This window comes from Fusarium oxysporum, chromosome IV (assembly GCF_013085055.1).
Source record: "Fusarium oxysporum Fo47 chromosome IV, complete sequence".
Lineage (NCBI taxonomy): Eukaryota > Fungi > Ascomycota > Sordariomycetes > Hypocreales > Nectriaceae > Fusarium > Fusarium oxysporum.
The window spans coordinates 2,973,039-2,993,918 of record NC_072843.1 but is presented as its reverse complement, the minus strand read 5'-3'; the positions used below and the strand labels follow the sequence as shown (position 1 = coordinate 2,993,918).

Below are 20,880 nucleotides of genomic sequence, written 5' to 3'. Positions count from 1 at the left end.
AGTGGTTCCTCGGTTGTTGACATGGGGAACAACGAGGTGAAGGATTCACTAAGGCCCACGTGAACTCACGTGCACTCGCGTTTCTCAAACGCGTAAGATAGGCGCGACAATATTGGAATGACGACATGACCTTCCTTTCTTTGCTCAAGAGTGTCTATTGACACCACTAGTGGCACTGTCTGTCATTTCACCCTTTCATTGTCAAAATCACAGCGTTTCTAATATGCCACCTCGAAAACGTCCCGCTGATGAAATCACCAGCACTCGGCGAAGCTCGAGGAGAGTTTCCGCCACTAAAAGTCAATACTTCGAAGGCAGTGAGGATACAGAAGAAAGTGATGCGCCACCACCGAAGAAACGTGGAAGGCCTCCGAAGAAGCAACCTAAAAAAGAAGAATCCGAGGAACCCTACGAAGATGAGCTAGCGCAGGAGCCAGAAGAAGAAGAAGAAGATGATGATGACGAGGATGACGAGGATGCGCCCCCAAAAGTTACTATCATTCCATTGGAGAAGTTGAGAGACACAGATGGTGTAGAATATGAAGATTTCAAATTACACAAGAATACGATGTTGTTCTTGCGAGACCTCAAAGCTCATAACCAGAGGCCTTGGCTGAAGTGTAAGACATCATCCTTCACTTACTGCCAAACCATTACTGACATGTATAGCGCATGATGGAGAGTATCGTCGCGCTTTGAAGGACTGGAACTCCTTTGTTGAGTGCGCGTCCGAAACCGTTATAGCAGCCGATGAAACGATTCCTGAGCTTCCCATCAAAGACGTCATTTTTCGAATCCATAGAGACATTCGCTTCAGTAAAGATCCTACACCTTACAAGGTACGAGCCCAATTGATCCAAAGTACAGTATGCAAAGTTAAAGATTATAGCCTCACTTCTCTGCTGCGTGGTCTCGAACTGGTCGCAAAGGCCCATACGCCTGTTACTATATCCACTGTGAGCCTAAAAAGTCTTTCATCGGTGGTGGCCTATGGTGTCCCAGCGGCGACCAAATGCAGAAGCTCCGCGCCAGCATTGACGAAAGGCCAAATCGATGGCGCCGCGCACTCAATGATGAGGCCTTCAGGCGCATATTCTTACCAAAGGCTGCCAACAAATCTGATCCCAACGCGGCGCTACTTGCTTTTGCGGAAAAGAACAAAGAGAATGCGCTTAAAACTAAACCAAAAGGCTTCACGGCAGAACATCGTGATATTGCGCTGCTGAAGTTGAGGAACTTTACTGTTGGAACGCAGATCGACGACAGCATCTTCTACCAGGATGATGCCCAGGAGAAGATCAGCGAGATTATACGCCCTATGGTTGGATATGTAAGTTATATGTTAACATCACTGTTGAACAAGCTGACAAGCTTAGGTTTCGTTTTTAAATAGCATTGTCATGCCGGATCCTGGCCAAGATGACGATAGTGACGAAGATGAGGATGAAGGAGAAGAAGGGCCTAATGATGACGAAGACAGTGGTGATGACTAGTCAAAACCCATGGCTATTATACAGCCATTGGGTAAAATCTATATTTAGGGATGATGCAAGCGGATCTAACTGCCTATTTATTTAATCATATGCTTTATCATTTCATCTAACACAGGTCGAACAGAGCAACGCTAGGGTCGTGATCGCTGACCTCACCAGCCTTGTCCTGCCAAGTGTTGATATGCAGATGCTCATACTTGATACCCCTGCGCAACTCCTTGCTGATGTACATATGATCCAGAGCCTGGCAGTTGCTGTCGAAGAGATATGTGTATCGCTCTGTCTCAGGGATCTTGGCAGCCTCATCAACATCAACAAGACCGGATGTCTTGACGAAAGTCTCAAGGGGCGCAACGGCGGCGAACTCATTAAAGTCACCAGCGGCGATAACGTGGGCCTTCTTGTCCTTCTTGAGGATCTCTGCAATAAAGTTCTACAAGTTGTCAGTTGGGCTTCATGCCTAACAGGTTTCATACTTACAGCAGTAATTTCGGATTGCTTGGTGCGTTTCTCGACACCCTTGTTCACAGGAGTGCGGGCATCGCCATGCAGGGAAGTCGAGCCGCCCTTGCTGCCAAAGTGGACGTTGACAGTAAAGAAAGACTTCTTTGTGCCCTTGACAGGCTTCCATTCAGCCACAAGAGGCTTGCGGCTGTCATCCCAGGCAGGGTTGGCAGGGTCAATTCGTCCAGGGTTGTACTTGAGTGAGGGACCATCGAGAACGGCGTTGACGTCGTTGGGGCCACCCTGATTGGGCTTGACGAGCTCAACTCTATCAGGGCGGTAGAGATAAGCTTGGCGAATGTTACCACCGGGTTGGCCACCGTCCTCGTTGTTGTCAGGCTCGACCTCGGCCCACTCGTAAACAACACCGCTGGATTCCTCAATGCCATCGGCCAGAGCAGCGAGAGTCTGGTTAGCGGAAACGACACCGTCATTGGTAGCGCCACTGTTGTCCTGGACTTCCTGGAGGAAAAGCAGGTCAGGAGTTCGCAGCTTCTCAACGATCTGCTTGATGACAAGAGGCAAGTGGGCAGAAGCAGGGTTAAGGTTCTCGGTGTTGTAGTCTGCAACTGTGATGCCCTTGCAAGATCCCTTGCTGGTGAAGCTGACGGCAGGGTGCTCAGCGTTGGAAGACTTGCTGACCTTGGTGGCAGTCAGGGGAAGAATGCGGTAGAAGCCAAAGGCGTATGAGACCACGCCAGTGATATCGCCAACGTAGTCGCCGAGCTTAGTGTCATCAGGGTTCTTGGTTCCATCGAGAGGTGAGCCGATGATGATGGCCTCAGGGTTAGCATCTAGATTGTTAGCCAAGGAAACACTCAGATTGAAGCTTTACATACCGTTGCCGACCATGGTGAGACCGCCGTGCTTGTTCAGACCAGAAACCTTCCAGTTGCCCCTGACCCAGAAATCACCAAAGTTGTTGGGTCGGCTGAGAGCATACGCCTTGGGGACAGTGACAAGCTCGCCAACAAGACTCTCCCAAAAGTCAAGACCATATGTGTTGGGCTGCAGCTTGGGGTTGGACACCGAGATGAGAGACTCGTTGTTGGGAACAGCAAAGACATCGCCATCGTCAAGCTTGGAGAATTGCTTTCCAGGAGGGTTGCCGGTGTCCTTGCCAATAACCTTGGGCTTGAACTTGTTGTCAGAGGACTTGACAACAATGTTCTTGGGAGAAGAGATCTCAGTGAGATAAACATAGTCTTTGTTGGACCTGACCATGTTAGCAATGCTTCATGCTTGAGTTGGTAAAACTCACCTGTACTCCTCAACGAGACCATCGAGTGTGACGACGTCTCCCACGGAGACGCTGCTCACAGCCGACTTGCCAAAGATATATAGACCCTCGGAAGTAGCAGAGTTACGATCAGGCTTAGTTGATCGTAGATAAAAGCCAGAGCTGCCAACAGCCGTGACGAGGCCCTCTACACCAGTGACATTCTTCCCGGCGTAGGAAGAGAGATAGCTGTTGCCATTGATCTCAGCAATAGTCAACGCCGCAGCCAGAGGGCTGATGAGGGAAGAGACGAGGAATTGAAGCTTCATGATGAAGATGAGTTGAGAAACACTTGAACTGCCCTGCTCTCAAAGAATTATCGACAGGGCCGCCCTCAGCTATTTGTATTCACGATAACTAGCCTCCAAGACTTGGGTTACCTACCTATCCTGGGTTCACTCCAATTTGGCCCCGGCGCAAAAGACCCAAAAGGTCACCGAAATCGATTCCGCGCTGAAGTCTCTCCCCTTGGCAAAAGGTCTATCCCTATAATTTGCCATGGCCATAACCGTCCAGTATCGGCGCCAAGCCTCCAAATGCCCTATCGATCTGGCACGTTTATCTATGCGCCAAATCGGAGGTGGCCAGTCAGCGTCGATTGCGCGACCGCGGGGGGTTCACGCTTTGCCCTTTTTTGCAGGTCCCTTTGGAGGCCTTGTTGTTCTCTCGTCTTGGCCCCTGTAAATCATCAACACAATGAAGACACCTATTGGTTGACTTTGTCCTCGTGCAATCTTGCCAGAGAAAGAAGGAGCCGGAGATATTGTCTCAGGGAGCTATTTTCCGTCCTTTAACGGACGGAAGACTTGGCGGTTCATAGGAATTGCGGCAGTTGATTTATCATTCGTCCAATCGAAATCACTCAGGTTTCAGGCCAAAGCCATTGAAAAACAATAAATTGGATCATTGGTCCCAATGATGTGAACGGGTATCTATCCAGCTAAAACTCCATATATCGGCTACCCGACTGGTTCTCTATAAAATCATGGCTTGCCAACAAGCTTAAACTTAAGGCTCTTTTTTAAACCAAGGCAACAAAGACTATCGAAGCGGGCCGAGGTAACTCCAATTAAAGACCTACAATTTGTCCTCAATCTCTAGGACACGTGCATATCAATAGTCGGGGACCTCCGACGAACCCGGCGGGTTGCTAGGCATGGATAGTAACAGATTGGGCCCAAGATAGCGGGATGCCCCGTCTTTGTATGCCTCAATTGATGGAAATATCTCCGCTCAAAAGTGCGCTCTATCCAACCGCTGATACATAGCAGGCTGCGTCAAGAGCGACGTCCTGTCATTAAGGAAAGTGAAAAGTCCACCTCCTCATCACCACACCTTCTGAATCCCAAATTCGATGCATCTAGGACAACTCAACCATTGTGGTCCATTGCGATGACTAACATTGATCCTTGGCCCTGAAATCGCAACGACTCAAACATCAGATCGGAAGCTGTTCTCGCTCATAGCCTGGGCTCTGTTCTTTACGTCGTGAGCTCTCAATGATTCGGTTACCGCGCTCAAAGCTCGGTAGCTGTATCGGGACCGATGTTTGGGTGGGGGCACTGGTTCTATCGTTTACCGTAATGACGGATACATTCAACCAGTGCTGGTGCCGGCATCGGGCCCATTCGTGATGGCGTTCTCCTTGCCCTTGGAGTCAGGCATATCGAGATCGCGATAAAGATTATTCTCGAAAATGTAACTGACTACAAGGTCAGGAATCAAGTAGTCAATTGACATGTTACGTTTAAGCAATAGGCGAATCTTGGTGCTGCTGATGTCATTGGTAACGACCTGTACTATCGTTAGTATCACAATACTGACACAATTATTCGTAGAACATACCTGACGGATTATGTGAATATTCTTCTCCCATTGCTTCAGGTTTGCCAGGGTTGAATCAATTTCAGTTCCTGTACGCTCCAAAGCAAAAACGCCGTAGTTGCCCAGGATGTGGTCAAGGTCACGCTCGTCCCACACACCGGGAGTCGACATGGTCTGGATGAGATCGAGGCCAGCAAGGAGCACAATGCGGCAGCGCTTTCGAGTTCCGTCAGTGCATTCAACACCGCCCATGACCTCGTTGATCTCATAGTCAAAGTGATCAAGCACTTTGGCGGTTGGGATGTAAGTTGGGCTCTCAGCTTCCCAGGGGTCGACCATTAGCCACTTGGAACTGTTTTCAGTCGCAAGTCTACACATCTCAATCCGATGATGAGCAGGAGCTAGGCCCTTCTTTTTGTAGGCATCGCTGACTGACATCTGGTTAGTTCAGGCATGTTTCATCTGGTAGAACCTTCACTTACCAGGACTCAAAAAACCTGCAACAACTTCGAAATCTGATAAATGTCAGCGATGCTTCAGAAGCAACGAGCGAGCAACCTACTCTCATTGTGAGCATGGTCCCGAGCCATGGGGAACATCCGAAGGCTGCTCAAAAGTTAGCTAATGTTTGTCCAAATATTGCCAAATTTCGTGATTGTCCAATGGTCGAGAGCATCGACCTCGATCAGATGATCTGCCAAAAGAGCCAGAATGATTAGGGTAAGCTTACTGAAGATACGTGATTGGGCTGAAAGAGCCGCAAGCAACGAGACATAGCGGAGTTTTGTCTGGAGGGCATGATCGTTGGAAGCGGTGCGAGGGAAAGACGTAATCCTCCCTCGTGTGCTCCTTAACGTATTGGTAGTCGCAAGCCATTTCGACTATTGTTGTGTAGTTGATATTGGTTTCTGAGATGGGAGTGGCGGGTTGAGCGGAACGAGGGGTTTCGCGATCCGATGAGCAACAGCGGCCGGCGCCGGTAGTTGACGGCGAACGGAAGCGAGGGGCACGGCAGTATCGGCGCAGAGACCGAATTACGACCGACTCGTTGAAAGTGGGCAGATCCGACCAGTTGCGGTGATTGAAGTCGTCGGGGTTATCAGGCGATGGTCGAAATAGAGATGTGGCAACTTTGCGATTGTCGTTGACTGAATACTGCGCAAGTCTGGCGAAATGGATAGGCGGGCGGCGATGGCGGGGGTTCCGAAATCAGCAAGTATTGCAAGTATTATGATGGCACAGTGAGGGTTTCGCAGGTATTATCGCTTATTGGGTTAGGGCTGTTGGCGTATAGAGAGGGCTCGAGTAAGTGTGTGAGCGAGTGTGTTCGTATGGGCGGGAATAGAGAAGAAGATGGGAGAGGGAAGTTAAAGTAGAAGAAAGAAGGTTTTCCTTACGGCCCTTCTGCGAGAATTGGATTCAAGTCTCCAGGCAGGGCAGGCGGGCATAGGCAAAGATGGTGGGCAAGTGCTGGGCTGCGCGTGCGCCGAGATCCATTGCCTTAACAAGGGAAATGTGGGACTACAGAAGCTATTCCCTCTGTTAGACTCCTGTGCTGAGCATTCTGGTAGGTCAGTTTCAGGCCCGCTAAAGAATCCGAAGCCATTCGAACCCCAGTCCCCAATCTTGGACAACCTGAGCCTGCCATTAACTCAACTGAATGGGAGTTACTGAACGCACAAGCACCCACAAAACACGAAAGTCCAGGCCTTTGACGCACCATTCGCACGCCATCGACCTCAGCGGAGTGCAACAAAGCCACTGTTTTTGTTGTGTTGTGTTTTGTTTTGTTTTGCTTTGGCTGTTGAAGATTTTACACCTGGTGACGCCTGGAATGGTTAGTTTGCCCCATTGGCCCGTTCCCAATTCCCATCAACTACCACATTGGGAACCTCGAGTTGTGCCATAATTCCTTACCACAGAACAGAATGCGGTTTTCTCTTTCTAATCTTGAACATGCTCCTTGTTCGCTTCAAAGGAACTCTTGATTACTCACTAAATCATTCACGTTCTAACTCTTAGTGGCGGGGTATGACGACGGCGATCTGAGCCACTCCACTAAGCCGGCTCGAGGGAACGTGATACAGGGACAGAGGGACATCAGTAGCAGCGTGAACCTAAGCTCTACGGTAGCACCAATAGGTTCCCTGTAAAGTTACATTGTCGGCCTTGGTTTGTCTTGAAACCGAAACTCATCGAATTGGTTGGTCTCTGGAGCTGTGCTGCATGCCGATAGCTTTCAATGGGTAAATCAACATGGTTATCAACCGTATAGCTACAAATCATAGTTTCCGTAAATCTTCAACATGCAGATCAAACTCAAAGCAAGATATCTCGGCTTGCTATGATGATGATCTGCTCCGTTTACAATTGACGGGATTTGCCATTCCCTGAGATTGGCCTGTCTTCCAGTCTGACTTCATTGCTCTGCCACGAAGATGTCTTTGTAAGCACCATGAATCAATCAGATTGCATACCGACGACAATCACTTTCCTCAATCCCTGTCAGGAAATGCGGGGTGATTCTAGCTATCTTTGATTGTCAGAACTCTTACACTGAAGGTTTCTCGATTGACAAATTACATAAATGATTGGCATAACTGTGTGATCTTTAGTAAGTTGAGCCGGCGGTGTCTTAAACCGCTCCGATCAACATCGAGGATTATCCATTAAATCTCTCAAACAGCAACTTATTATATAGCCATAGCTCTATTGCAGCAGTTGACTCCACGCTCATCCCTGGGGCATATAAACATGGATTTGCTTGGAGCTCCAAACGAGCTTTCTCCACCATTCTTAACGGCGTGCTGTTGACTCGTGATTCAAAAATGCACCGCATCTCGAATTTAGCACAGCCAATTTGCATGCTCTGATTTTAAAGGGAACATCAGATCATGGTCTCCTAACGATATGGATAAGTTACGTGCATATCGCGCCCTTTGGCGGAGAAATAGGAGAAACTCCTACGAGATTGACCAATTTTATGTTATTTGATTGGCATCGAACCACCAGTCAATCACAAGAAATGACAGTAGCAATAGGGTCAAAGTTAACTTCCTGTGCATTCAGCCAAGTCCTAACTTGCACTCGATCTTTTTCTTTAAACCCGCAGCTGAACTATCGAAAGTCACAGACAATAATATTCTACGCCAAGAATTCGTATTAACACCAGGTGTTTTCTCTTTTAGCCAGACGGTTTCAGACGACAGCTCGCCTCGTTGCTAGTCAGACGCCGAGAAAACACGCATGTCTCTGAGCTACTTAGCGGACCAATTGATACTTTGAAGGGAGTTTAGAGAGGTCCACTGTGGCCCCGGCTTGAAGCTGTTTCTGCCACGATGCTCCGTAGTGCTGCGATGGATGCATTTTAGCCTTTTTAGGTGAGTGATGGGTCCGGAAACCGCATTTCCTCCCGCCGACAGCGGAAGCTTACAAACTCGGGAACTCGGAGTCATTATCAATAATATCTGACCCGAGGAAATAGAGGCTTCGTGGTGCTCTTCGGAAAAGAACCATCCATCTAGACAAAGTCAAGAGATAGGGCAGTGACTTGAGACTGGGGAATGTAGTTATGGGAGGATATGTCGATAAAAAGAGCTGCTTTGAGCGACTTCGGGACCATTGAAAAGAGAATGTCCACTAGGAGTCAACTATTGGGACAAGTTTTCGCTTTCAGAGTCTCTTGGTTCGTGGTGGCTTTTCTGAGAGCTATGAGAACCCTCCTGGTTACAGTATGCGAGAAAAGATGAAATACACCGTGACAACCTATTACAACTTTAGTTTGCACATCTATCAGAGGCTATAAAGTTCTACGATTAGGAGCATATTCTCATAATGTTATATATTTGCTCAATCTATCACAACTTTGGCCTTACTTTATGCACAAGTTGAAGAAATCAACAAGGGATATGTATTCCGCTTTCTCGGAGCCCGAGCCTTGGCCATGACCTTGATCCACTGCTTACCAGATCAAGGAAAAAGCCAAATCTTCCACTTGAGCTTAATAATATTAGATCTATAAGTCTCTCCGCCATAGACAAAGAAATCCGAGTGCGGATCCGCAACCTCAAGCGTGGGGATGTGGGACGAAGCGTAACTCCCGAACATGTTTGCGGGGAAACGAAGTCATTAGATTAGACGACTAGCTTTTACCAATTTATTCTTGATTCAGGAGATCCTCACAATACAGCCCAGTTTTGTTTTCATTTGATTATGTGACATACGCGGCGTTGATCTTCTTTGCTAGGTCTGTGCTCGAAATGAGAGGCTGATGGAGATCAAATCCAATTCAAGAAGCTCAGCTCTTCTCCTCAACCCCAGACTTGACTAACTCGGCAGTGGAACGCTCCCCGCAACTAGAGGCAAACTTCAGGGAACATGGGGTTTGACCCTACGGTACTTCTTCAACAGTCCTTTGCACCGCCGTAAGCTAACATGAACCTCCGGCGGGCCGAGGTGTGAGACATGTGCTCAGGGAAACAGATGAGCCGGAACCAGGAAAGTACTTCAATTTGTATGCTACAGTCCTCAATATCCAAAGTCCTCCCAGACAACCTTCTCTCCCAGCAACCAGCCTTCCAGTGCAGCCAGCAGAGCTGGCGCTGTGCACAGAAAGAAACGGGCGTTTTGGCCCTTGAATCTCTCAACATCATCAGCGGTTATTCGTCGCTTTACTACCCGTGTCCCAGCCTGCTCGACCTCCTCCAACAAGTCCACCTTATCCCGCTGACCAGTGACGAAGAGTGTAGTCACATTGGACAGCCCTGGGATTCTCGAGAACGTGTCAGTCGCGAGCGGTAAGTCCTCGTAGCGTAGAGTCCAGAGCAGCGCAAATGGAGCTTTGTGTTGAAGTACAGCTGGTGCTTGTGCAAGGACAGGCGTAATTCCTACACCAGCGGCGATAAAGACAGATTGAGAGCCATTTGATTCCAAAGGGATGCGGAAACCCTCTTCGCCGCCAAAGCCAATCACTGGTATCTCCAAAGGCACACGAGGGTTGTGCTTTCTTAGGAAGTTCGTTACCGGACCATGTTTCCTTGTTGTGATTTGTACCTCCTTACTGTTCTCTGGTGGGCTTGACACAGTAAACGTTCGAACGTAGTCATCGTTGATACTTTGAGGATCATGATCGGCCATATGACTGTAGCCACTCGACACTTCCTGCTCAAAGTCCAAGGTGATATACTGTCCTGCGTGCCATGCATTGATAGGCTGTGTCGAAGATAGCTCAAAGGTGTATCGGTCAATGGACGGCGTAAGAACTTCGCGCTTAGTTAAGCTTGCCGTGATACCATTTGATGATGCATCGGCAATATGTGCATCGTGCTCTGAGAGCAAGTGACGGACAGGAGGGTTGTAAGGCGAGTATTCGCCCAGCGCACCTCGGAAAGGTAGTCCCGACTTGACGAACTTTGCGGCAGTAATTGAGATCTTGACGGCAAGTTTTGTTCTTGCAAGATAAGAAGAAGCCTCATCACCAACAAGTATCGATGCGCTGCCCGTGGCATAAAGAACGTTGGCTGTGTTGTAATCTGGAATAGCGATGCCAACCAGTGGATTCACTCTGAAGTTGCCGAGTGTCTGATATAGTCTATTGCCAGAGACTGATACTTTATTAGCTTTGCTCATAATATAGGAATGTCAAACTCACATTCTGGATATATCAGTTCCAACCCGTCGTCTTCGTTCTTGATAATCCTCATGAACCCAGGACTTCCTCCGCGATGATTTGTATCCATTGTGACCCCATTTGTGCTCGACAAGAAGAACATGTCTGCCGCTGCAACCAGGTCTAGGGCCTCCTGTGACAAGGGCAGCTTGTCCGAGACAAGCTCTGGTGCCATCTCATTAGGCACAACATCCTTCTTGTTGAGATATTTCGGACAGTTGCCCAGGCTCTCGGTCACAGCCATGGCCATCTGTACTGCCCTGCCTTCCTCGACTGTTGCACCAGCAATCATGTTTCCTACCAGCTTCACGCGATCTCTGGTCTCCAGGTCGATAGACAGTCCTGCCATTCTCTTGCCTTCGCCTCCATTTGGCCTGTTAATGGCGCCTTGTTTCACGCCGTCGTCATCAATCCCGTCCCACAGAGCTTTGAAAACAGGATCGTGGCGAGTATCAACTGAGCTGTTAAACGCGAGTACGCCTTCAGCTACTGGCCTCGCGAAGCCCCGGTCTCCGCCCCATACTGTAGTCCATGGGCGGCCCTCGCTATCTAGCGTTCCGAGAGCTACCAAGGGCGACTGCATCACTCGCATGCCATATTGGGGTGCTAAACCTGGAAACGTTGGATTTCCTCTTGTGGGGACTTTGAGTTGCTTTTGCACGGCCAGTTCGCCATCGTGCCATTCTGATGTCGCCGAGGGCATATTGTTTTGAATAAAGGATCCGTATGACTGTAGTAAATGACTTTGAAACGCGTATTGTAAGCTCAGTGCAAGACTGGGGAAGAGTATGTTCAGAAGAAAGAGCTTGGTCATGCCGCCCTTTAAAACCTTCGACTTAGTCAATTCTCTGTCATCAGTGTATGTCAGCAACCAAGATTGACTTCCTGCTGTCGACAAATCGTCAGCCGTGGACTTTTCTCTTTTAAGGGCGTAGTTGACCACACTGTAGGGTTGCTCACGACATTAGCACGAATAATAAGTAATCAGAACGCCCAAGTCAGCGTGGCAACGCCACTCCCTCCAACATGTCATCTATCACTTCTATTCAGGCTTCTTATGTAAAAAGTCCACCTATGGACATGATATTATTGATTCGTGATTCATTAATAATCCAATACATTTGATATAATCATTTACCAACCCCCTGGTCTTTGAGATTCGACGTCATAGTTATAGGGAGGAGCCCTTTCAGGTCTCGCAGATGCTGCACGAGGCGGCATTGGGTTCGTCAAGTTCCTTTGTGGAGGTCCCCGAAAAGGTACTGGCCCTGTGGCACTTCGTACCGGAGGATTGAAGGGCCGTTGCATTGCGGCTCCGCCCTGATGAGAGTTCACAGATGATGCAGTGCTCATGCGACCTCCAGGATTGTAAGCTTGGTATTGGGGTGCCTGGGCTGAAGGAAATGTTCCCATGGGCTGCGAAAAGTTATCCATAGGGCGAGCGCTGGGAGCGCGAGTCGGGGGAGGGAAGAAAGGTGCCATATCAGAGTTCATTGGGCCAGGGCTCTCTGTAAATCGACCAGGAAGAGATGTTATTGGGTCCATTGCCATTTGATTTGCAGGATAAGAACCAAAGTTATCATGCCTGTCTGTGATAGATCGGGGCTGGGTGTGTCCCTGGTAGTTAATGGGAGGCACATCAGGCACGGGGGATGCAATCCGTCCATATCCACCTCCAGATCTAGAAGTGGCTCGGGATGCGTAGCTCGCGATAGATGCCGTAGTGCCCTGTCTAGACGGCACAGTTCGTTCTGAAGCTGGGGGTGCGTTCTCCATGCCACCTGGCGTACCGGGGCGTGAAGTGTAAGGCGGCAGTGTCATCATGGTGTCGTTACGGTTGAGCATTGGTGGGTGATCCATCTTGGTGACTGGGCCAACGTTTGGCAGAGTGGGTAGGGTGGCAGCTCGATCGAGGTGAGGCTTCTCTCCATTCTTCTTGGCCGCTTTGACTTCAGCCTTGAAGCGGCTGGCCTCCTCCCTAGCTAGAGCTTTGTTGACCGTCTTTGTGACAATCTTCATCAACGCCTTGGTGACCTTCCGCTCGCAGTATCCAGAAAGACCACCGTCGGCTGCAGGAATCCAATGGTACAAAAAGAATACCCAAAACAGAACGGCTGCGAGAAGAAAGAGCGCAGAAAACACCCAGATAACCAGAGTGAAACACATTCCCGAGAGGATAAGTGCCTGTTGATAATCTTCTTCGGCTAGGATCTTGATTTTCTCAAAGAATCCAGTAATGGACTCGCCCACATTGTCTGCTGTAGGCGTCAATTGTGCCTCATACACTGACTTGAGTGTGAAAGCATTGAGAACCTGACGAGGGCCTGAGCAGATGATGACTCGGATCCAGGCTATAGAAATTAGTAAAGAGTGATTGATAAGTTGACGTGTAAGCCTACCTTGAAAGTTGAAGTATGTGAAAAGCGCAATGTATTGTGCGCCTTCTTTACTTTTGGTGAGTTCAGCAAAGACTAGGAATCTTTTCCAACCTTGCGAACCAAGTCGAATTGATTCCCATCGAACAGCTAAGCTATCAAGATAGGATTCCGCAACATTGCCTCGTCTGATAACCCGAAAGGCGCGGAAACCCTCGTAAGCTAGGTTGATGAATGAGAGAATAATGCAAATAGAGAAGATCCATTTCGTGACGTCGAAGGAGATGGCAGGATCGATCTTTGAAGACCAACGATCGAACACGAGTAGATTGACGGCAGTAAAACTGTCAACGACATAGACAGCAACTGAAACGAGAAGCATAAGCCACAGGTAGATATAAGCGAATACAGTTCCGCATCCGCGGCTTTTAAAGTCGCGAAGATTGATATATTCCCATTTCTGGTCAGCAATCCCCACAACCTGCTTCTTCCTATTTCCGCAGCAAGTCATGATGAGAACTGTGAGAGTCTTCAGAGGCTATTTCGAAAAAAGAGGTCGTCGGTGGGTATAAAGGTTGTCGAGTGACAAGATATCGGGGTCCTTCGCCAGCGAAGACCGAATACACAGCTATCAAAAGAAACAGAGGCAAAAACGTCGAAACATAAACTGGAAAATAAGCGATCGTGATAATTTCGTGCTGCAACCGGTGCGCGATAAGTGATGGTTTAGTGTAAAGTTGAACGCATGGCTGTCGTTGATAATGTCGTATATACTTTCGATTAGATAGATAGGTTTTGTTGTTCAAGAAGAGAAATATTCAAAAAGGTATCTTTAAGGGATGAGTGAAATTGGTAATATGGTAGGTTTCAATAGAGGACAATATCCATATAAGGATGGCTGTTCTCGGTGGTTGGATGACGATATATTGTTTGTTTGAGATTCGAGACAATGGAATGAAAGAGTGACGAAACCGACACAAAAGAGACTGTACTGAAGCTAACAAAGGAGCCGTCAAACCTGTGGCAAGAACAATTACTGTACAATAGCAGTAGCAGGCTGGAAGATGAATGAAAGAGTGTCTGGAACAATGAGACAGAACGGAAATGAGTTTGGGAGGTTTCAAATGGGGGGCTAGTTAAATCGCATTATTATCCAGCATTGACTTGACTTCAAACAGGAAGGAGCGGAGATCAGCATCTATAGCAAGTGCAACGCTACAAGAACCCTGGCCTTTAGTGGCGCCATTGCCTGCAGGTACCAAACGCCAAACGTTGGGAGCATTATCTTGACGGTTCATCAAGACCAATGATTGGCTGTGGAGATGCTGCGGCGCGGAAGAAGGCCACCATCAACAAGAACCCAGTGGTTACGAACCTATTGCCTCTGTCGGGCCTTGGATGGAGAAGACTGGGCATTGCCGCTGGTGTTCGCTCATTTCTCTTGTTTCAGTGGCTGGTTTTCTTTATCCTCCAACCGCCAACTGGAATCTTGACGGCCCAAGAAGACGGCGCGACCAATCCCACAGCGCCAGACACTAATAGCGAATCAGCACGATTAGCCGCCGTGTTCAGCGGTAATAATACTGGATAATAACAAAGCCGTGTAACCAGAACCGACAAGAACACCACATTATCAAATGGAACCTGGATCGGTGCTCCCGAATTCTCGAGTTTCAGCGTGGTTGCATCGCAACAAATCCCCCAATTCTCTCGGGTCACTCGAATGGGTGAAACATGCTAATAGTGGTCGGGTTGCCTCCCCCGCGTCAATCCATGCCACAAGCACCGAGACTGTTGCACACAAAGCCCAGAGCTAACTTGGTCGCAATCTTGGGTCGTCGGCATTTTGGAAACCCGCTTGTAAATCTTCATTTCCCGCGAACATCATAAACTCACAATCACTGGCATCACATGAGCTGACAAGACGAGGTGCCTCATCGATCAAAGAGCTACCGCAACTTGCCTCGGTTACTTCAACCACAGCCACAATGATAATTACCGATGCTGGCTGCTGGCTGCTGGCTGCTGGCTGCTTCAAATATTGAGAAATAACGCAATTGACGGCAGTTGGTCATTGTGGGCTGAGCGTTCACCCATGACATTATAAGCTTTCACTCACACCTTTTCTTTGTTCGAAACAAGTCTAAAAGGGTCGTGCGAGCAATGGTCCTATACATGAGACTATGCGCTACTCCCCGCTATTCACATCAGTGACTGACAAGATCAGACGTCTCTTTGTTTGGATGGCGCAAATAACATCGCATTCACTCAGGACAAAGGAATGAGGCATTCATTGGCTTCATCCAATATGTGGCAGAGTTGGGTTCTTTGTTGTCTGTTCCCGTTCCAGAGACGGCGGCAGAGGTTATGACAGGAGGAATATTTACTCTCAGGAACATCTTGAACATTTTATCTGCTACATCTTTCTCTTGTCTCAAGTGAACATCACCGCCTTCGCCATCATCATGACTTCCGGATACTCGTCGAATCCCGGAGTCAGGATGTTCAGTAGTCCCGCCACAGAGGTTGAGAAGCCAACATTCGAGCTCGTCGAGCAGGTCAAGAAGAACGTCTGGATTGTTACGAGAAAGGGGGACCCGCGACGGGAGAAGTATCTCGCCAGTCCTAGCAGCCCCTTCGGAGTGAAGCCTGATGGGACTGTCGATGTCGCGCAGACACGTCGAGAAGCTGAGGCTCTCAACACGCTCCTGTCGAGTCATAATCAAGCCTACACTATCCGTCAGATCCTCAATCACGAAAACCTTGTCTCTATCGTTGGCGTCATAGAAAATTGGCCTTTCAACAAGTCACAAACATCTGACGTTACCCCAGGAAACAATGTTCAGATGCTCGTCTGGGACTTTGGTGATGCTGGTAACCTCAGCGCTTTGTTCCGCCATTATCCCTGTAAGAGTTCTGAGTTCTATCTACCAGAATCTCTCTGTTGGCACGTTCTCCGTTCTTTGATTCGCGCAGTGACCTATCTCCATGACGGGAAACGGCTCATTTACCGACCCGAGCAACTTGGTCGTCACATGGTCAGGGAATGGGTCTCTGTCAACACCGATTGGTTCCCAATTCTTCATCGTTGCATCGAGCCTAGGAATGTCTGGCTTCAGCATCCTCGAGGCAATGAGACCTATGGCCAATGCAAATTAGGTGATTACAGCCACGCAGCTGTCACATGTCACATCGTGGATGGTCAATTCAATCCTGACACTGTTCGCTCAGATTCGAATGGGATGGCGTTGGCTACAAAGGAGGGGATTTGGCGACTGGATGATACTCGATCTGCCTATGATGTCCCCCCAGCGTCGATTCCGAACGAGGTAAGAACCTAATGCTGGTTGAGACTTGTCATCAACTCACATGATATAGGAAGATCGACCCTATACCCTCGGGGATGAGTTGTGGTCTATTGGGGTGACCGTTTTCACCATGATGACTGGCCAGGCTCCAACTTACTACTGTGAGGGATGCGGTTGTTCACATGTCGCTTTCTGCGAGGACGGTGGCTGTCTGGAGAAAGAGGCTGTTGCAAAAGGATGTGACTGTTTCCTTGGTGGTTGTGAGCATGTGAGTCAGAGGGAATGTAGGGAAGAGGTCTCAGGGTGGCCGAGTTGTCCAGCTTGGCATAACTGCTCCGAGTTCACCATCAACATTCATTCGTACCTTGCAAGAGCTCGTTACACCAAACCATTGCGTGCCATGATCATGGTAATGCTCGGGTACAACCCTGCACGGGGAGACGACCCTTGGATTCGAATGGTAGAGGTTGCGCAGATGGTGGAGCTCGCATATGGACAGTGGAAGCAAGAGACGGAGGAGGGGAGACTTTACGTGGATGCTGAGGATGACATGCTTCAGAGGGCTACGAAATGAGAGGGCGGGAGATCATAAATGAGTGCAGCAGGCTCTTATCGCCATTTACTATTTCTTATTACTAGTATTCTTATAAACTTAGATAATTTCTTTGGGTACCTCGCAATAATCACATTCTTTCTCATGGACCTTGAATTAAAGGTTCAGCAATAAAAGAGCCAATGATCTTACACGACTGCATGTCAATTCACAGAGCCAATGAGATAAAATCAGTCACAAGCTCTCCACTTCGGGCGCCCCGCCATCAACAAGGCTTGAGCAAGTTGAACCTGGCCTGGACCTGAGCCGTTTCCCCATTCCACCTCAACATCCATCAAGGCTTGACTCTTCTTTTCTTCCAAACAACGAGCGGATCTTTTCTCGTTCTTGTACAATAATCTAGCGCTATTTCCCTATCTATCGAACAACCAAGTAATTCTCTGGATTCAGGAAAGTCCGCAGAGGCTAGCTTATCAATCGCCAATCATTCAATTACCATGTCCATCTCCCACCCAACGCCTCCTCTTCTCCTCACAAAGCGCCTTACGGCCTTTCTCAACGCGAACCGAACTCCCCAGCTTCCCACGCTTCTTCTTACAAGCCCTCACGGCAAGCTTCTCGCACACGCAAGCCCTCATCCCGTAGCCGCTCTTCGAACACATGCTACCGTCGCTGCATCCCTCCTCGCCATACACTCCACCTCGGCACCTGCCCTCGCTGCGTCTCTACCCGGTTCTCGCACACCCGATCCGATCGGAAGCTCGCCACCTGAAGAGGATGACCTCGAAGACGAGACAGATCGATTATCACAAAGTCAGCAGCTCGACTCACATAAGTCTGGCAAGGGACGGGGCATCAAGCCTGCTACTGTTACGGTTCAACTTACGAGCGGGACTGTCGTGATCCGTAGGTTGAAGTGTGGTCTTCTCTTCGTCTGCGTGGGACCCGCCAACCCAGATGTCACAGAGCATGGCGTGCCTAATGTGCATGATCTCCATGTTCCCGCTGGCGAGTCCTCTCATGTTGGCAGTCCAGATGGAGCAGACAGTATTCTGAGCACTGGTGGACAAACGACAGCTAGTCTGGAGAGCAACGCAGGCTCTGCCGCTGCAGTAACTGCCCTTCGCCGTCATGCCACTGAGCTAGCGCGTTGGCTTGACGACAAGCTTGGTACGCTCACAGTTCCAGAGGAGGGTGTTGGCGTGGAGTAATGGCAGCATGTTTGGTACAAGCGAATTGGCATAGACGGCGTTGGGATTTCTTATGAGGGATAATCAAGGAGTGATCTGAGAAAGGCTTCTTTTTGGGCGTCAGGGGCCGCCTTTCACAGAGACGGCATTTATATAATCAGAGACATTGATGATACCTAATATATTCGCTCAATACGAGGGTATTAGAAATAAAAGCCGCTTCCAGAGGCTGGATGTTTGAAGACCCCATACCAATCCATTCCTAAATAACGCCATAGCTCATAACGCCTCCATATGCTTTTAGTTTCATGGTCCAAAGACTCGAATCCTTCGAGGCACTCCAATATTTGCAACAGAAAGAAACAGGCTACTCTATACTCATACGCATGATCCCATCATGAGTATCAATCATTCCTTGGAAACCAACCCGGCCTTTGCTGTTAAGTCGTCCAGCCGCAGAGCTACTGCCGGATAGGTTTCCTGGTGTGCTGCCGGCTTCGCTTGGTGCACTACTGCCGGCCTTATCGCCGCCGTTACTACCGGGACGAGAACCCCACGACATACCGTCTCGTTGGAGTGGACTCTGCATGACTGGTGAATTGTGAACGCTCATCCCAGGGCTGACAGCTCGACGTTTGAAGCTAACAGGATCAAAATCATCGTCCCGGCGACGTTTACTGTTAATTCTTCGAGTTATTTCTGCAGCACTTGGTGGTTGAGTACCGCCATTCTGCGGGGCCCAACATTAGTTTGTTGTTTACTTTGACCAGACAGGGATGCACTTACAGTAGCTCCACCAACTGACGGTGAGTCCATCGCCACGTCTTCGCTGATACCTGAGGATGAGCCTCGAGGAAGAAAAGCGGCAGGAGGCGGTGTGGTTCTCGCACCGCCAGTGCTACTCGACTCAGAAAAGGTGTCCCAAAACGTCTTGCCTTTTGAGTTCTTGATAGCATGTTGCTTAAAACTGCTAGAGAGACCCATGGATATGTCGCCCATGATATCGTCCTCGGGTACGTCGTTCAGGCCTTCTTGCTGTGTCAAGTTGGGTGAAGAGGGTGCTGTTGTTGATTGAGTTGATTCCAAGGCCGGTTGTGGGATCCTGGGCTCAAGCTCCATGTCGCAATCACGAACTTGTTTAACAACTTCGGCTTCTCGACGAAACTCAGATTCGGCAGGAGTGCTCTCTTCCATGAGCGCAGCACGAATGCGTGCGAATCCTTTTGTCTTGGGCTGTACCGTATTAGTTGCGCGCTCGTATTAATCCGATATAAGTGACTTGCCAAAAGATTTCCCCGTCTTGTTACTACCCTCCGAATGACATTGCGCTGCCCATCTCCAAGCCCGTCCACATCGCCCATTGCTCGTGTCTCATCGGAATCTGCACCAGAAATGTGCAATTGATTAGCCTGCCAACTGATGCTCTCGCGACGAGCTCGAGAAGAATTAGTTGGTGGCGACTTGGATAGAGATGCACCGCTGAATCCCAGTCCCAAAGGCCCACGAGCCTTCTTCTTGGCTTGTTTGCGGGGTCTTTGTCGCTGTTGGAAACTCATGAGGCTGCTCATTGCAGGGGATCCAAAGGTCCCACCAGACCCTTGGGGACCGAGAATTGGACCAATCTTATGGACCTGCGGAGTTGTTACGTAGGTCTCATCCATATCCTCGTCCATCAGCTCATCGTCATCTGAGGTACTTGACGAATCAGAGCCAATCGCCTGGCTCCCAAGCGAGCTGCTGATGTGCATCTTTTCCTGATTGCCCATGACTGACCATAGAGACGTCGATGTTTGTTCGGGGCCTGCATAATGACTTCTTCGGCTCGGTATGTTCATTGCCCGGCCACCAGCGGTGGGCGATGAGTCGGGAGAAGACTGTTCGGCGAGGGTCGAGTGGTGTAGGCTGGTAGCGGCGCGAGAAAAGTCAAGACCGCGGGAGCGACGAGGAAGTATATTGGTAGGAGATGCGTATATCTGGGAGTGGTCCAGTTTAGGTGATAAAGGTGCGGGTTTGACGTATGAGTTCGCGGCTGGTGGAGTAAATTCTCGAGGAGGCATCTGTATGGAAAAGCCACGGTTGGAGAAGTTTGGGCGTCGGGGCGTCACTGGCTGAGGAGTGGGAATACTTGTGTCGTCTTTTGATGTCCGTCGAGATGCCTCGACGATGCGTGGTGAGGGAGAGAGTCGAGAGGGGGTTCCTCCTCCGTCGGACATGGACCGCGTTTTCGTCAAGGGCGACCGAGCCTGGGTTTCCTGCAATCCAGTAACTTCCTGATATCCAACAGCCTTTAAATCGTCCATGATGGCCGAGTCCTCATATTCACCCGCAGTATTTCGGAAGCGATCCATGATGGCTAAATTGTTGCTTTTGCGGAAGGTTGCGGTTTCGAGTTGGCGGTCACTATTGCTAGCCTTGAACGTAACTTTGAACAAGGGGCAATAGCTGAGATGAGAATAAAAATATCATGGCATTACATGCTGTGATGCGGTGAGTGTTGAAGAGAGAAACTGTAAAGAAAGGGCGTAAAGTCAAAGAACGCGAGGTATTGCGATGAGTGGGCGGCTACTACTAACTATAGCAAGCTTGAGTAAATAGAAATCCATCTCTTTTAGGTTTGGCCGCCCAGGGCCGCTAAATGAGTTCCACAGGCTGTTGGTGGCTGAGAATGGCCCCGCAAGGCGCCATC

At 49.2% G+C, this 20,880-nt stretch overlaps 7 protein-coding genes across 7 annotated transcripts; 3 read left to right on the top strand and 4 right to left on the bottom strand.

Moving 5' to 3' along the window:
* Positions 1-138: 138 nt before the first annotated feature.
* Positions 139-1,591, top strand: FOBCDRAFT_30963 (uncharacterized protein). Its single transcript, XM_031178721.3, has 4 exons — positions 139-620; positions 670-839; positions 890-1,330; positions 1,377-1,591. Exons 1-4 carry the CDS (start codon positions 224-226, stop codon positions 1,491-1,493), a joined length of 1,125 nt encoding a protein of 374 aa, XP_031044608.1. The 5' UTR covers positions 139-223; the 3' UTR covers positions 1,494-1,591.
* Positions 1,592-1,599: 8 nt separating this feature from the next.
* On the bottom strand, positions 1,600-3,545 carry FOBCDRAFT_292079 (Endonuclease/exonuclease/phosphatase; the record flags this gene model as incomplete). Its single annotated transcript, XM_031178723.2, has 4 exons — positions 1,600-1,926; positions 1,974-2,791; positions 2,837-3,213; positions 3,259-3,545. The coding sequence occupies 4 exons, from the start codon at positions 3,543-3,545 to the stop codon at positions 1,600-1,602; spliced, it is 1,809 nt and encodes a 602-aa protein (XP_031044610.2).
* Positions 3,546-4,872: 1,327 nt separating this feature from the next.
* On the bottom strand, positions 4,873-5,976 carry FOBCDRAFT_200406 (uncharacterized protein; the record flags this gene model as incomplete). The annotated part of the gene is made up of 5 exons (XM_031178724.2): positions 4,873-5,070; positions 5,122-5,531; positions 5,583-5,615; positions 5,663-5,706; positions 5,831-5,976. The coding sequence occupies 5 exons, from the start codon at positions 5,974-5,976 to the stop codon at positions 4,873-4,875; spliced, it is 831 nt and encodes a 276-aa protein (XP_031044611.1).
* A 3,651-nt stretch (positions 5,977-9,627) lies between these two features.
* On the bottom strand, positions 9,628-13,654 carry FOBCDRAFT_132130 (uncharacterized protein; the record flags this gene model as incomplete). The annotated part of the gene is made up of 4 exons (XM_031178730.3): positions 9,628-10,703; positions 10,751-11,712; positions 11,907-13,119; positions 13,168-13,654. The coding sequence occupies 4 exons, from the start codon at positions 13,652-13,654 to the stop codon at positions 9,628-9,630; spliced, it is 3,738 nt and encodes a 1,245-aa protein (XP_031044617.3).
* A 1,954-nt stretch (positions 13,655-15,608) lies between these two features.
* Positions 15,609-17,025, top strand: FOBCDRAFT_200403 (uncharacterized protein; the record flags this gene model as incomplete). The annotated part of the gene is made up of 2 exons (XM_031178731.2): positions 15,609-16,472; positions 16,522-17,025. 2 exons carry the CDS (start codon positions 15,609-15,611, stop codon positions 17,023-17,025), a joined length of 1,368 nt encoding a protein of 455 aa, XP_031044618.2.
* A 263-nt stretch (positions 17,026-17,288) lies between these two features.
* FOBCDRAFT_221356 (uncharacterized protein) lies at positions 17,289-18,398 on the top strand. The gene has a single exon (XM_031178734.3). The coding sequence runs from the start codon at positions 17,502-17,504 to the stop codon at positions 18,213-18,215; it is 714 nt and encodes a 237-aa protein (XP_031044621.1). The 5' UTR covers positions 17,289-17,501; the 3' UTR covers positions 18,216-18,398.
* Positions 18,399-20,813, bottom strand: FOBCDRAFT_221355 (uncharacterized protein). The gene is made up of 3 exons (XM_059609573.1): positions 19,478-20,813; positions 18,981-19,427; positions 18,399-18,924 (listed from the first exon to the last, which is right to left on the bottom strand). Exons 1-3 carry the CDS (start codon positions 20,540-20,542, stop codon positions 18,562-18,564), a joined length of 1,875 nt encoding a protein of 624 aa, XP_059464705.1. The 5' UTR covers positions 20,543-20,813; the 3' UTR covers positions 18,399-18,561.
* Between the last annotated feature and the right edge of the window lie 67 nt (positions 20,814-20,880).